The sequence below is a fragment of the Homarus americanus genome, unplaced genomic scaffold (genome assembly GCF_018991925.1).
Source record: "Homarus americanus isolate GMGI-L3 unplaced genomic scaffold, GMGI_Hamer_2.0 scaffold55838, whole genome shotgun sequence".
In the NCBI taxonomy this organism is placed as follows: domain Eukaryota; kingdom Metazoa; phylum Arthropoda; class Malacostraca; order Decapoda; family Nephropidae; genus Homarus; species Homarus americanus.
The window spans coordinates 1-14304 of NW_024721907.1; the positions used below are offsets into that span (position 1 = coordinate 1).

The window sequence follows — 14304 nt, forward strand, 5'->3', positions numbered from 1 at the left end:
CATTGTACTTCGTTCCAGTTACGTATTGCTGAATGGTGGTCGACGACCCTGGCAGTGATGTTGAGAGTGAGGTGGTTGACGACCCTGGCAGTGATGATGAGAGTGGAGGTATGACGACTCTGGCAGGAGAAGAGTGGAGGTGGTTGGACGACCCTGGCAGTGATGTTGAGAGGAGGTGGTTGGACGACCCTGGCAGTGAGAAGAGTGAAGTGGTTGGATTTGACCTGGCAGTGATGATGAGAGGGGAGGTGGCTGACGACTCTGGCAGTGAGAAGAGTGAGGTGGTTGACGACCCTGGCAGTGAGAAGAGTGAGGTGGTTGACGACCCTGGCACTGATGATGAGAGTGAGGTGGCTGACAACCCTGGCAGTGAGAAGAGTGAGGTGGCTGACGACCCTACCAGTTATGATGAGAGCGAGGTGGCTGACGACCCTGGCAGTGATGATGAGAGTGAGGTGGTTGACGACTCTGGCAGTGAGAAGAGTGAGGTGGCTGACGGCCCTGGCAGTGATGATGAAAGTGAGGTGGCTAACGACCCCAGCCTCCTCTCACCCAAGTAAACCTTCACCCTCTTCCCTAATGCCAACTTCAGAAAGCAAGCAACACAGCACACCAGAGGTAAATTTACAGTATGTTTAAACTTGCCTCACACACCTGCGCACATAAACATTCAAACACTCGCACTCAAGCATATAAAGTACCCCTGTATACTTTACTTGTAAACAGATACGCCTAATATACTCAAAGTGTTTGTTATTGATGTTTATTTGATATTATGCCCTTGTTTCTTTATTTATTTTATGTTCTATATGTATTGAATAAAACAAGTGTTAAAATCTGACGGTCGTGACCACCGTGATGCCTGTATCCCCCCATTTACATTATTTCTTATGGGACAAATTAATCCGCTATTCACAATTTCGATGTTCGCAACGAGTTTCATGCCCGTAACCTTTGTGATAAGTGAGGCAGCCCTGTACATTTGAGTACAAGTTGTGATAATTTATGTGTTATGGTTGCAATTGCAAAGCTTCGTGACATCACTAGTGTATAATACGTTTCCATATGCCCTGGTTTATTCATTGATCAGTTGTTTAAGTGCAAAATTATAAATTGAAATGTTATAAGACAATAGTTTAGTAGTGCTGAAATGGGTTCTGCTCCTGAGGACGTTCTGAAGTAAAAAAATATACGTAAGTTGAAACACATGCTTTCTGTTTTTTTTTTTTTTTTTTTTTCCCCGGGAATAGCCCACCCGGTCACAGGTCATCGACCCACAACGGCGGCCTGGGGACCCAAAATATAAGAGTAAAAAGAAATTAGAAATTGAAGAGAAAAAGACTATTAATCTACACCACGAAGATGCTGGACAACCAGCTTTTTGAAGTGAGACATTGTAAGAGTATGGAAACACAGAAGAAGCCAGAGCATTCCACAGTTTGGTTGTGTGAGGAAAGAAGGATGTACTATAACGGGTTATTCTAGTGTGACCGACATCCACAGAGAAACGGTGGGCACCGCAGGCAAGACAAATGTTACGAGCCCACGGCCTTGCCAGAGTTACACAGGATGTCAAATGCATGGCACATTGCCCGTTAAAGTACCTGTAAAAGAGAGAGACTGAAGCAACATTGCGGCGAAGAGAAAGGAAAGAAATTAACAACTAAAGGAGGGGAGTTAATAAGACGAAATGCCTTTGATTCCACCCTATCTAACAGCTGGACAGAAGAAGAGCCACCCCAGATATGAGAGCAGTACTCCAAGTTAGGAAAAATGAATCCCTCAGGAGTGAAGTAGCTACGGCATCTGTACAGCATTCCCAGCTTTCGGGAGGCACCTTTAGCAATGTTGAGGATGTGTGGCTTCCATGACATATTAGAGAAACTGGTGAGGCCTTGCATATCTATTTTAGAATTTGGCAGAATGATAGCGTCCTGAAATACGATTGGTGGGAGATCATCTGATTTGGAAAGTGTGATTGGTAAATACTGAGTTTTATTACTATTGAATTTATCCAAGTTTCTACCCCCCCATTCGGAGATGCAGCACAGATCCGCATTGATAGATGAAATGATATCAGCTCTAGAAACAGATCTAGTTTGAGAATTAGGGGGAAGGGGGAAATGTGAAGAAGAGTGAAGAGTAGAATCATCAGCATAAGAATGGATAGAATTAGTAGTAGTGTGAAGTAAATCATTGATAAAATGAAGGAAGAGAGTAGGTGAAATAATAGAACCCTGTGGGACACCACCATTGGTAGAGAAAGAGCGAGAGATCAATCCCTCGACAACAACTGCCATGGATCGGTTCTCAAGAAAGCTAGAGATTAGAGAACTAAGTGGGGGAGAGAAACCATAAGAGGGAAGTTTAGAAAGCAAAGACTTGTCAAATGCTTTGGAGATGTCGAGGGCCACGGCGAAAGTTTCCCCATAATCCCTAAGAGAGGATGACCAAAGATGGGTGCAGTAGGAGAGCAGATTACCAGTAGATCTCGCCTGGCGAAAGCTATACTGGTGATCCGACAAAAGAGAAAGGCATTCAAGGTAACGGAGAAAATGAGAGTTTAAGATAGTTTCGAAAATCTTAGAGGGGAATGAAGCTAGGGTAATGGGGCGATTGTTAAGAATGATTTTAGTGGTCACTCTTCTTCGGGATGGGCTGAACCGAGGCATGCTTCCAAGAAGAAGGAAAAGTATGGGTTTTGAGGCAAAGGCGAAAGAGGCGAGCAAGCACAGGGGCCACGGCTTCAGCACAATCCCTCAGAACTCGAGGGTGTATTCCGTCCGGTCCAAGCGCCTTACTCACATCCAACCTGGATAACACACCAGCAATCCTACTGTAGGTTCAGTAGGAGGAGCAGGAGTAGGAGGGGTAGAGTTGGAATCGTCAAAGGTGGATTTAGAGGACAATAAGGTACCAAAGAGATTGGCTTAATCAAGGGAAGAATTGGCTATAGAGTTATCAGATCGGAGGGAAGAGGAAAAGAGGGAGTGCAGAAGTTATTACAGATGTTTTTGGTTAAGGACCAGAAGGATTTACTAGAGGAAGAATTAGTCCGGTCAGTGGTCTTTATTTTTATACAATACCGCTTGGCCCTACGAAGAATAACCTGAGTAACAGGAGGATATAGTTTCACAACTTGACACACCCTATCTCTCTCCCTACATGCAAGAGAACAGGAGCGATCAAACCATGATTGTAAAGTGCATGTGGTACTTACAAAACAATGTTTAAAATTCCACTATATCATAACCTAAGTCCTTATATGCATCTCAAATCACTTAATTTAAGAAGAAATGGAATAAAATTCAGTAAGTGAATGTACAGATAAGTCATCAGGAAAAAAAAAAAAAAAAAAAAAAAAAAAAAAAAAAAATATATATATATATATATATATATATATATATATATATATATATATATATATATATATATATATATATATATATATATGCAAGTAAATCACTGTGGTTGCGTTGATCTAGGTATATGCTGATAACACAAGGAAAACACGAAGTTCCCAAGCTTTCATGTAATTCAGAAAGTTCAGAGTAATCATGGGCCGATTTTTCGAACTCAAAAAAAAAAATCGCCTCCGTATGACACACCCTATTAGCCCACCCGGGCACAGGTCACTGACCCACATCGGGGCATGGGGGGCGAAAATTTAATAATAATAGTAATTCATAGTAAATAAAACTTATAATAAAAAGTAAAATAAAATAATAATAATAATAATAATAATAATAATAATAATAATAATAACACCGTAATAATGATAATAAAGAAAAGAAAAACAATAATCAATAGTGAGAAATGCCATATGTATGTACAGTATGTTGTGTTGTCAAAAGTACGAGAAACAATTGAGATCCTGCAATTGTGTGTAGATAAGGCAGAAAGACAGATCAGCAACCAGGGACTTGGTCACAATATTCGTGATGCCATATGGCAGCAGGGTCTACCATTAGACAACACATTATGTTTCCAATATCTTCCCAGGCGGTAGTACCCCCCTGTTTGATAGCTGCCTGCTACCTACTACCTATATATATATATATATATATATATATATATATATATATATATATATATATATATATATATATATATATATATATATATATATATATATATATATATATATATATATATATACTATATATATATATACATATATATATATATATATATATATATATATATATATATATATATATATATATATATATATATACATATATATATATATATGTAATATTCAGAAATTTCAAATGCCCCGCCATTAGCGATACTGAGCGTTCAAGGTCGTCTGAGGGAAGAGAGCGCTCCCTGCCCATAGCGAGAGGTTGTGGAACTAGGCCTAAGTGATATTAAATGTAATTTGCCGAATTAATAATGATGCGATTCATGAAGTTAAGGGACTATTATTGAATTTGAAATTATTATAGATCGTTTATCAGTCTGAATAATGTTACGGGTGTCCCAAGGAGTTATTAGTTAGGCGGAAAATATGTCACATAGGCCTAAGCTAACGCCTTGAGAGGAGACGCGACGCTGGCTGGTCCTCAGTCACGGGGAGCATTCAGACAGACAAGACGTCCCTGTGGGTCCGTCACAGAAATAGTCACGTGGCCTAGTCACCTGTGCTGCGCTATTGCAGTATAACAAGTAAGTCTCATTCGATCCCAGACAGGGTTAGATAGGGCAGTGGTAAAGTAAACTAGAGCTAACAGTGAGTTCATTTCAGGGTTTCCGTCAGAACCCACTTGACTGGAGTTTGACCGGAGTTGACCGGAGTTTGACTGCGAGAGATTGACTGCCGTTTGAGACTGCCGTTGATGATTGAGGGTGGCGATTGTCGCCATTGGACCGATCAGTGTAGGCCTGTCACTGTTTAGCGGGGTATCAAAGGATCTCTTGAGGGAATCTAGCCGTCTGGGTGCCCAGCTGACGACGGGACGATCGTTGGGGTCATCAGCTCTCCTCTACCTCGGCTCACAACCCCACATGTCTCGAGCAGCTTAGTGAAACCCTCTTGCTAACGGGAAGCTAAAGCTTCTCTCAACTGTACAAGGTCTGATTGGCTCACTCCCTTCCGCTTTATGGACGCACTGGGAGTACACTGAGGCTATCTGAGTAAATTAATGGTCACACACTGAGACCATGAGTCTAGGACTCTAGGAGATACCTAGAGGAACATTTTATCTCCCTTATTACGGGTGTATGTTGAGTTGGGTGGAGCATGGTTCACGAGTATTGGTGGACCCAGTAACATATTAATAATAGTGAATATATTTGGGTGTAGTTAATACCATTTCTCAGTTACTGATATTATCTTGACGTGTGTAGTTTAATATTTCTTAAATAATTTTGATAGTAGTGTTTTTTGAATGTTTGTGTCATTAAGTGGAGCCAGAGTGATACTGTGATTTGATTCTTTTAATGCATCTAATTTTTCTCCATAATTCTGATCTCAGGTATAACCTTTGTTCCCCAGAGTAGTGGTTAAGTTAGGTTAGGAAGAGTGCATCTGTTGGGGTGATATAATTTTGTTGAGTGCCCTTAAGGCCTATTCATTGTAGAGTATTTAATTTCTTATTTTTTAATTCCATTTCCTATGTGACTGATATTATGTTGTTGAAAGCCCTTAAGGCCTATTCATTGTAGAGTATTTAATTTCTTATTTTTTATTACCATTTCCTCAGGGACTGATATTATTTTGTTGAGTGCCCTTTAGGCCTATTCATGGTGGAATTAATAATTTCTTATTTTTATACCACCTCCGCAGTGGGGGATATTATTCTGTGAAAGCCCTTAAGGCCTGTTTCATGTGTGCAAGCAACATTTCTTAATACTTCAAATTTATTGTTGCCTGAGTTTCTAATAATTTCTATATCATGTATAACTTTTATTCCCCAGAGTAGTGTTTTAAGTTCAAGTTAGGAGGTGCGCATATTGGTGTACCATTATTTGATTGTGTTTGTAGTGTTGGTGGGAATATAAGTGTCTAAATTTTACAGTGTGTCTCATTCATCCCAGTCACAGACGCTATCCTTCCACGGGTCACGGACAATTCATTTTGTTTAGTAGATTTAAGTGTTCTTGTGCTGGTTCGGGATTTTTCTCAAAGGGGCGCTTCCACTGCCATTACCATCTTATAATCTTTAATAAACCCCAAGTCCAGTAAATTCCGACCGGTTACATATATATATATATATATATATATATATATATATATATATATATATATATATATATATATATATATATATATATATATATATATATATATATACACACACACAGTCGGCCCTTAACATACGCGGGGGCTACGTAACAGATACCTGTGGATGTTAAATATCCGCATATATGTGCTGCCCCCCAAAAAAAACTGGTCCCCCCATGCCCTTATTTACCGTATATACCTGTGTGTAGTTCAAGTTTTTAAGACCAAATTATTTGGCAAAAAATTGGGGGTCGACCTCTAAACGGGTAATAGTTTCGTTAGGTTGAAAAATATTTACCAGTAACTACCAGTAAACAATGGAAACGACGCACCACCAGCTGTGAGTGTCGGTACAGTTGCTAGGGCAGATCTCTTGCGTCATCATAGCAAGCCCAAAGTAGCCAAATGCATGGTATGGTATGCACAGGACGATGTAAAACATAAAGTATTCATTTTTTAAAGTTTATTTATAGATACTGTACATAAATTTTTGTTCATTACATTTGAAACATCAATCTTTGTTAATTAAATTTGAAACAAAAGAAAACTACGATACAGTATTATTATACTTTGCATTGCTGGAATCCTTGCAAGACAGCCAATAATTTGAGTATAAACGTCATATATTTTGCTCCAGAGATAAAAATTGTTGTACAATAGTGTACAGTATTGGTTTTCAGTTAAAAAAACTGTTGTATTACAATAATATTCCCTCCTAATTTACTTGAATAAATACTTGAATGGAAATATACAATATTTTTGTTGAAACTACCCGCATTTCAGTGTAAAGTGTCGTAATAATAAATGGTAAACAATATGCCTTCGCCAATCTGTGTTTCAGGCACGGCGAGCCTCAGTTTATAGAACGTAAAGTGTTTTTACTGAAGGTTTTGTTGTTCCAATACCCTAAAGAACTTGGGTCGACCTATAAACAAGGAATATCATAAATTAACGATTTTTTGGTAAAAAAATCAGGGTCGACCTACAATGCTGATGTCAACACAAGCATGATTACAGCGAAATGACTGAGTGAGGGAGCGCGGGGTGGCGTGATGCGTGTGTGTGCGGTGTCATGCGCGATTTGAATGTACTTCAATTACTTCAATGTACAGAATTATCCTCCGGCGGGGCAATCCGCGTATTTGCGAATCCGTGTATGCTAAACCTGCATATGTGAAGGGCCGTGTTACGAACCCCTCCACCCAGCACTACGAAGCACGCCATCTATTGTCCTGATCTACCTACCCAGCACCACGAGCAACGCCATCTAGGGACGAGACACGAGTATGACTCGTCTTAGTTACCACTCCGAGGTTTCCCTTCTCCCTATCCTGGTTGTTGCGTCACCTCCTCAAAGTCTTCTTTGTCAGCTCCAATTCGAGGAGAGGGACTTGGCTCTGGGAAGTGACCACAGGATCATCTATCCTCTAAACCTACGTGCAGTGACTACCTAACGTCTTCTACAATACTCAGCCTTACTCGTCAGCCATCTCAGCTCCTCACTTAAGTACTATTATCTTGTATTAATTTCCCCACGTCCACTTGCATCGAGATTGTTTTATGTTTATTAATATGTATATACTGTTAATGTTTAGGTTAAGTTTGGTTAAGGGTAATTTATAAGCTGAATATTTTGTTAAGGGATTTATGGTACTCTATTATATACAACGAAAACTCGCATCCTTTGTCTACCCTTTTATAGTCCGATTGTCTTTGTTTGTTTTTTTTATTGTTGTTACCTGTTGGGATCTGGGTAGACGTATAACTATATTCTAAAATCCCCAACTCGTAACAGGCCGACTGTATATACATATATATAATCAACGACCTCATCAGCCAGGACTCGAACCCTCGACCTACTGTATGGGACCAGGGAACACTACCGACCATGCCATGGCATGGTCGGTAGTGTTCCCTGGTCCCACAGAGTTGGTAGAGGGTTCGAGTCCTGGCTGGTGAGGTCGTTGATTATATGTTCAAAGTCCGCGTGTTATATGAACTAAAAATGAAATATATATATATATATATATATATATATATATATATTTATATATATATATATATATATATATATATATATATATATATATATATATATATATATATATATATATATATATATGCAAGTAAATCACTGTAGGTGCGCGTGATCTAAGTATATGCTGATAACCACATATATATATTATTTTCTTATTGATATTTCTCTTCTATATTATGTGTGTGCATACCATCATAAAATTAAGATCCTATTTTTACTACAACGTACGTATTGTGTCGGAAAAAGGTGGGGTTTGGGGGTCGGCCCAGTCTCTATTTCAATTAATCCCATATATTCTGTTATTTTGTTTACGCGTTTCTCGTTTTACGCGGCCCTCCACGGGTTCAATTGACCGCTACTGTATTTTGCACTTGTGATACCTCACTTGGGTTATGCAGTTCAGTTCTGGTCACTGTACTACAGAATGGATATAGAATCCCTAGAAAGAATTCAAGAGGAGAATGTCAAAACTAATCCCGGGCATTAGGAACCTTGGGTACAGAGAATGGTTAAAGCATCTGAATTTGCACTCCCTCGAGAGACATAGAGTGAGTAGCAACATGATTGAGATGTATAAATAGAAGTCAGGGCTAAACAAAGGGGACATTACAAAGGTACTCAAACTATCCAACCAGGAGCAAACTCATAGCAATGGCTTTAAATTAGATAAATTTAGATTTAGGTGTGAGATAGATAAACATTGGTTTGAAATAAGAGTATTGGACGAGTGAAACAAGTTACCAAGCATCATCATTAACTCGAATACGCTGGATAGCTTCAAACATAGGTTGGACAGATATATGAGCGATAGGGATTGGGTGTAAATCGGACTGCCCAGTATGGGCCAATAGGCCCACTGCATTTTCCTCCATTCTTATGTTCTTATGGTTTACGTTTTTTTTACACATGTAACTGAATAAAAAAGTGAACACAGTTAAGCTTATCTTCCTGAAATTACAAGTTGAAAAATACTGTAACCATAACATAGACTCCCATCCAGCCAGCTAACTCTTGCTGCCCTAAGTAGAAAATGTTTATTTCCTTTATGTTTTTGAACTAATGTTATTTTCCGGGGGGGCACTTTCTGTATGTAGGATTCTGTGTACACGTAAATAAGTAAAAAAAATATGAAGAAAGTTAACTTTATCTACCCAAAATTACGAGTTGAATAATAATCATAATATCGCTTACAGCTTGGCATGGTAGCAAGACAACTAGGGGGATGTGACTACAGTGGCGAGGCTCACTTGACAACAATGCCAAGGGAGGGCAGTCATGGCTCACACAAGGGGTCAGGAATGGTGGAATAGAAGACACAGGCTGGGGAGAAATGCGGAAGGGGGGGATTGTTATGTTCACCGAAAGAAAATGCGTCTCTGCCCATCTCTCTAAGATGGCCACTCCAGCTGACTCCAAGGGATGTGCAATTTAAATTTCCACCGCAATGCTAACTCGTATAAGTGGGGAAGCTTTTGTTAAATGAAAAAGTGGTGTTAATTTAGGAAATTCGTAAACTGTAAGTAGTTTTTCATATCCTGAAATTTTTTTAAGCAAGGGACACCTGTACATGAATATCTAGTTGAGGTTTTAATCATTTAACTGAACTGGTAGTTGTGGCCATATGATTCGTCCACAACCACACACACAGGAATGACGGCACGAACGTCATTGCTAAAACCTCAAAGGAAAATGCGAGGGTCTAAGCAAAGCTGAGGTGGGTAGCCAGACTGGTGAGACGAAATCCACAGTAATGAGGTGGATAAGGCACTATGTAGTAACTGGCACCACCATGTATGACCGGATCAGTTCTTTATGATACTAAACTAAGATATATCTGCAAACACTTATTAGTCGACTTGACATTGTTCTTAGGAAAATGCTTTCACTTGTATTATATCCAATGCTTATCTTTTTTTTATTCACATTATATTGAACACATTTTGTTAAAGAGCACAATGTAATATTTTTATTATAGCAAACGGTAGGAAGAGAGTTTAGGATCTGGCAAATTCCCTGCACTGTCTATGTACTGTACAGATGTAGACAAATTCCCAGGACACTTGGCAGTATCTGACATGTACAGTAAGTACTGTACTTCACTTAAGGATCATGAGGTGAGGCGATATTTAAATTTTAATGTATTTTTCAGATCTTCTTTGTATTAAACCTTCTCACTGCTGTATTACAAAATACTTGCCATCACTTCCCTACAACCAGAGACAACTCAGAGCGGCTGAGATCCTTCACTGAGCTTAGCGAGCTCAAGTGTGCAAAGAAATGTTTATTCCCTTTTTATTTTTGAAGTTATGAAAAGATTTTTATTTGTTTGCCATCCTGTATGTACGATGGTGTGCACATGTAACTGAATAAAATAAGAAGAAAATATGCAACAGGTTTTGACCGAATTATACTCATCGCATTAACGACGAGGGTCTTATTGTCCTGCACAGCCACAATAAGACCCTCGTCGTTAATGCGATGAGTATAATTCGGTCAAAACCTGTTGAATACATTTCATATATTACAATCACTGATACATCAGGAGACACAGTTTGAATAATATGATCAATATACAGTACATAATTACTCTTATTAAAGTTATTTAGAGTTCTCAGAGAATTCAACAGTTCACAATCACACTCACGTTTTGGGGTCTAGGGTTAGACCAACGAGAACAAATATAATGTCCTGCAGAAAGATATTGGCTGACGAGAATCAAGATGTTGCCTCTGCAGTAGAAGACGATAGTCTGCCCCTCAGGCAGTCACACAGCTGCTACCAGCTCCATCTCCCTCAGTAAGCTATCTGAGTTATAAACAGTCTCTTCACTTAACATGTGGCCGGCGCGCGAAATTGTGCATGGCGATAACACTTCTGTCGGGCTTCGCTTGAAATCACGGCCTACCATTAGATTCACTCTCTCCGACCCCTTTTAACAGGCAGTCTCGTCGCTGGGCGTTTTATCACAGAGTCCTTTGTCTTCACTTTAACACTTCGCACCAGGCCATCTTCGCTCAGTAGTGCCTCCAGTACTCTCCCTAGCATCCTCTGACTCCTGGGTAGGGGTTGGCCAGAGATGATCACGATATCCCCAGCGTGGAGATTGCAGTAAGTTTTGAAGAATTTTTGTCGCTGACGTAGAGTCGGGAGATATTCCTTTACCCACCTCTTCCAAATTTGGTCCGCGATGAATTGGGCCTGCTTCCATCTTCGTCGGTACACTTCTGCCATGGACCGATCGCCTCAGGTGGGCAGTGTCTCCGGGTTCATCCATAGTATGTGAAGTGGCGTTAGTGCTTCTAGATGCTTTAGGTCGTCAGACACTGGGGTGATGGGCCTTCCATTGATAATCTCTTCTAAGGCGCAGAATAAAGTGTTGAGTCATTCATCGTCCAGTGCCTGGGTGCCCACCACTCGCTGGAGGACATTCCTTACAGTGTGGATTTGTTGCTCCCACACCCCGCCAATATGAGAGGCTGTCGGGGGATTGAACTGCCATTCTATCTGTTTCTGTGGGAGGGCATTCCCGACCTTGTCACTGTTGTTCCAGCTGCTCACCGCCTCTTGTAACTCTCGGCTAGCTCAAATCACGTTGGTTCCCCTGTTAGACCAAATACGCTTGGGAGATCCCCTACAGCAGGCAAATCTTGTCAGGGTGTTGACGAACGAGTCGGTGAGTGAGGACGAGTGAGGTGAGGACTTCTAGGTGTATGGCTCTGGTGGTCAGGCAGGTGAACAAGCGTCCCCATCTCTTCACCAGGGCTCGGCTTTGTTTAACCACAAAAGGGGCGAAGCAATCACTTCAAGTGTAGGTGAACGGCCGGCCTCTTGGGCGCACTCAATTTGCATCCTTGGGTCGGTAGCACCGTGGAATGTGCACCAGTGATAAGTGGGGAAGTTCAACTAGCTATCCTTGCCATGCCACCTTGTTCTGTTCAGCCATTCGTTCATCCCACCCAGCACCTCGTCTACCCTCATCATGCAATATGATTTTGGCTCTTATGAAACTCGGAGCGATGAGTCTGAGTGGGACTCATACTCAGAAGTCCTCGTTTCGTCTCCAGTTTCTTAGGGATCTGGACCCGGACCGCGAGTTTGTCTTTCTCCAGGTCCCACAAGATTCCCAGCACTCGTTCAGTGGGGAGCCTGTCGTCTTTCAAAATGACTTCCTTTACTCCCACGGCTTTTTCTATCTGTGGAATTGCCTTGAGGACATCCTTGTGATTACAGACCCACTTCGTAAGTCTGAATCCGCCCTTCTTTTCTTCCTCAGCTGTCTCAGTCAATGGGTAATTATCGTTGCCTTCCTCGGCGAATCTACTGAGAGAAGCAGATCGTCAACTTAGAAGTTACGATTCGCTTTCTTGATGTCATCAAGGAGACTTCCCCATAATCTTGGAATGTTCGTTGTAGCGCATACTCAGCAAGTGAAGGGCTCCACACACCTCCAAAGAGATGTACTGTAATTCGGTAAGTGGTGGGGGTCCCTGACAGCAGGTCGTCCATCCACCATAAGAATCGTAAGACGTCTTGATGTTTGGGTACTACTCGTACTTGGTGGAATATTGTCTCGATATAAGTCAGGAGTGCCACCTTTCCTTGTCTGAATCTGACATCGACTCATACTCGGCTGCACAATCAAAAACTATTCTCATCTTTTCTGGCTTGTTGAGATTCAACACGGGGTGGTGTGGGAGATACCAGGCCTTCCCGGGCGCAACACTGAGTTCTTGATGATGGACTTGCTCAGCATGTCCCTCGTCAACTAGACGTTTCATCTCTTCTTGATACCTCTGAGAGAGCCCTGGGTTCTTCAGGAGGCATTTTCTCAATCCCGCCAAACGTTGTTCGGCAAGCTTCTTATTGTCTGGGAGTCCCAGTTCTTCATGGTGAAACGGGATGGGAAGTTGGTAATGTCCATCCACTTGAGTAATTGACATTGACCACAGCATCAGGACTCTCTTGTCTTCGATAGAGACAGGGTTATCGTTACTATAGGCGGAGTCGCATTCCCAGAAGTGCCTGACTTGTTTTTCCAGACTTGTCTCCGAGTTCGGTGTTGCCATTCTGACAAAGTAGTTGCTCACGACATAATCACGGCTCACCGTTCCAGCCCAGAAGGGTGCGTGTTGCAAACGTCCCCCGGTCCTTACTTCTAACGGTACTAGTGCTTGTGGTACATCCAAACCAATAAGGAGATCCACTCTTTTTGGTGCTTGGCATAGTGCAGTACCTCGGAGGTGTTCCCACATAGTGACTTTTTGGATGTCTGTGACCGACGCTCTCAGAGAAAACGGTAGATTCTCAACAACAATGACCTTGGGGATAGTGATGGATCGGCTCTTTCTTACTCCTACGCTAGTCACTTTTAGACTGATCTCTTCGGTGTTTACACTATTTCTTTCTTTCATGATCATTCCAATGGAGAGGGAAACTGGCCTTCCCTCTACCTGCAGCAGTAAGCTTGGCTACTCATGCAGTATGATTGGTTGCTGCCTGAATCCAAGAGAGCTCCAGTGACCACTGCTCCTTTGCCTCTTGGTTCTTCTCCTCCATCCTGGCTTTCATTATTGAAAGTGCTACTCTGCTGGACTCTTGTAATCACAACTCGCAATTGTTGGGTTCTTCACACTGGTCATCACTTCCATTGTCGGTTATGGTTTCCCTGAGCCATCTATGCAGATTTCCTCTATTCGTGGTCACCAGCATGTTCTGTGTGCTCCCAGTCCTTTTCCCCATGATGCTTGTGCTGGCTTCGGTCTTCCATGAGTTAACTCCACTGGTTGCGATTCTGGTGGCGGCATTAATGACCTAAGTTGACTCATTCTAGGTAGCTTGTAATCAGGTGATATGTCTATTTGGTAAGTGCCCCCAGTGATTGCTCTGTTCACCCTTTGGAAACTTGTTTGGTGCTGTTCTCTTTCAACTTCGCCCCGTTGCGCCTTGCCACTGCTCGTCAGAACTCCCGTGAAGTGCAGAAGTCTAGAGGGTACTCCAGAGCAGCCATCTAAGCTGCTGACAGCTCCATCTCGCTTAG

At 41.4% G+C, this 14304-nt stretch overlaps 2 protein-coding genes across 2 annotated transcripts in view; one reads left to right on the top strand and one right to left on the bottom strand.

The window, feature by feature from the left end:
* The first annotated feature begins 233 nt into the window (after window positions 1-233).
* On the top strand, window positions 234-560 carry LOC121861885 (protein PBMUCL2-like). The gene has a single exon (XM_042359784.1). The coding sequence runs from the start codon at window positions 234-236 to the stop codon at window positions 558-560; it is 327 nt and encodes a 108-aa protein (XP_042215718.1).
* A 13308-nt stretch (window positions 561-13868) lies between these two features.
* The window catches only part of LOC121861886 (protein goliath-like), a 64520-nt gene continuing 64084 nt past the window's right edge, over window positions 13869-14304 (bottom strand). The window contains exon 9 of the mRNA XM_042359785.1: window positions 13869-14078. Within this exon, the coding sequence (XP_042215719.1) occupies window positions 13869-14078 (210 nt within the window). The remainder of the gene's footprint in view (window positions 14079-14304) is intronic.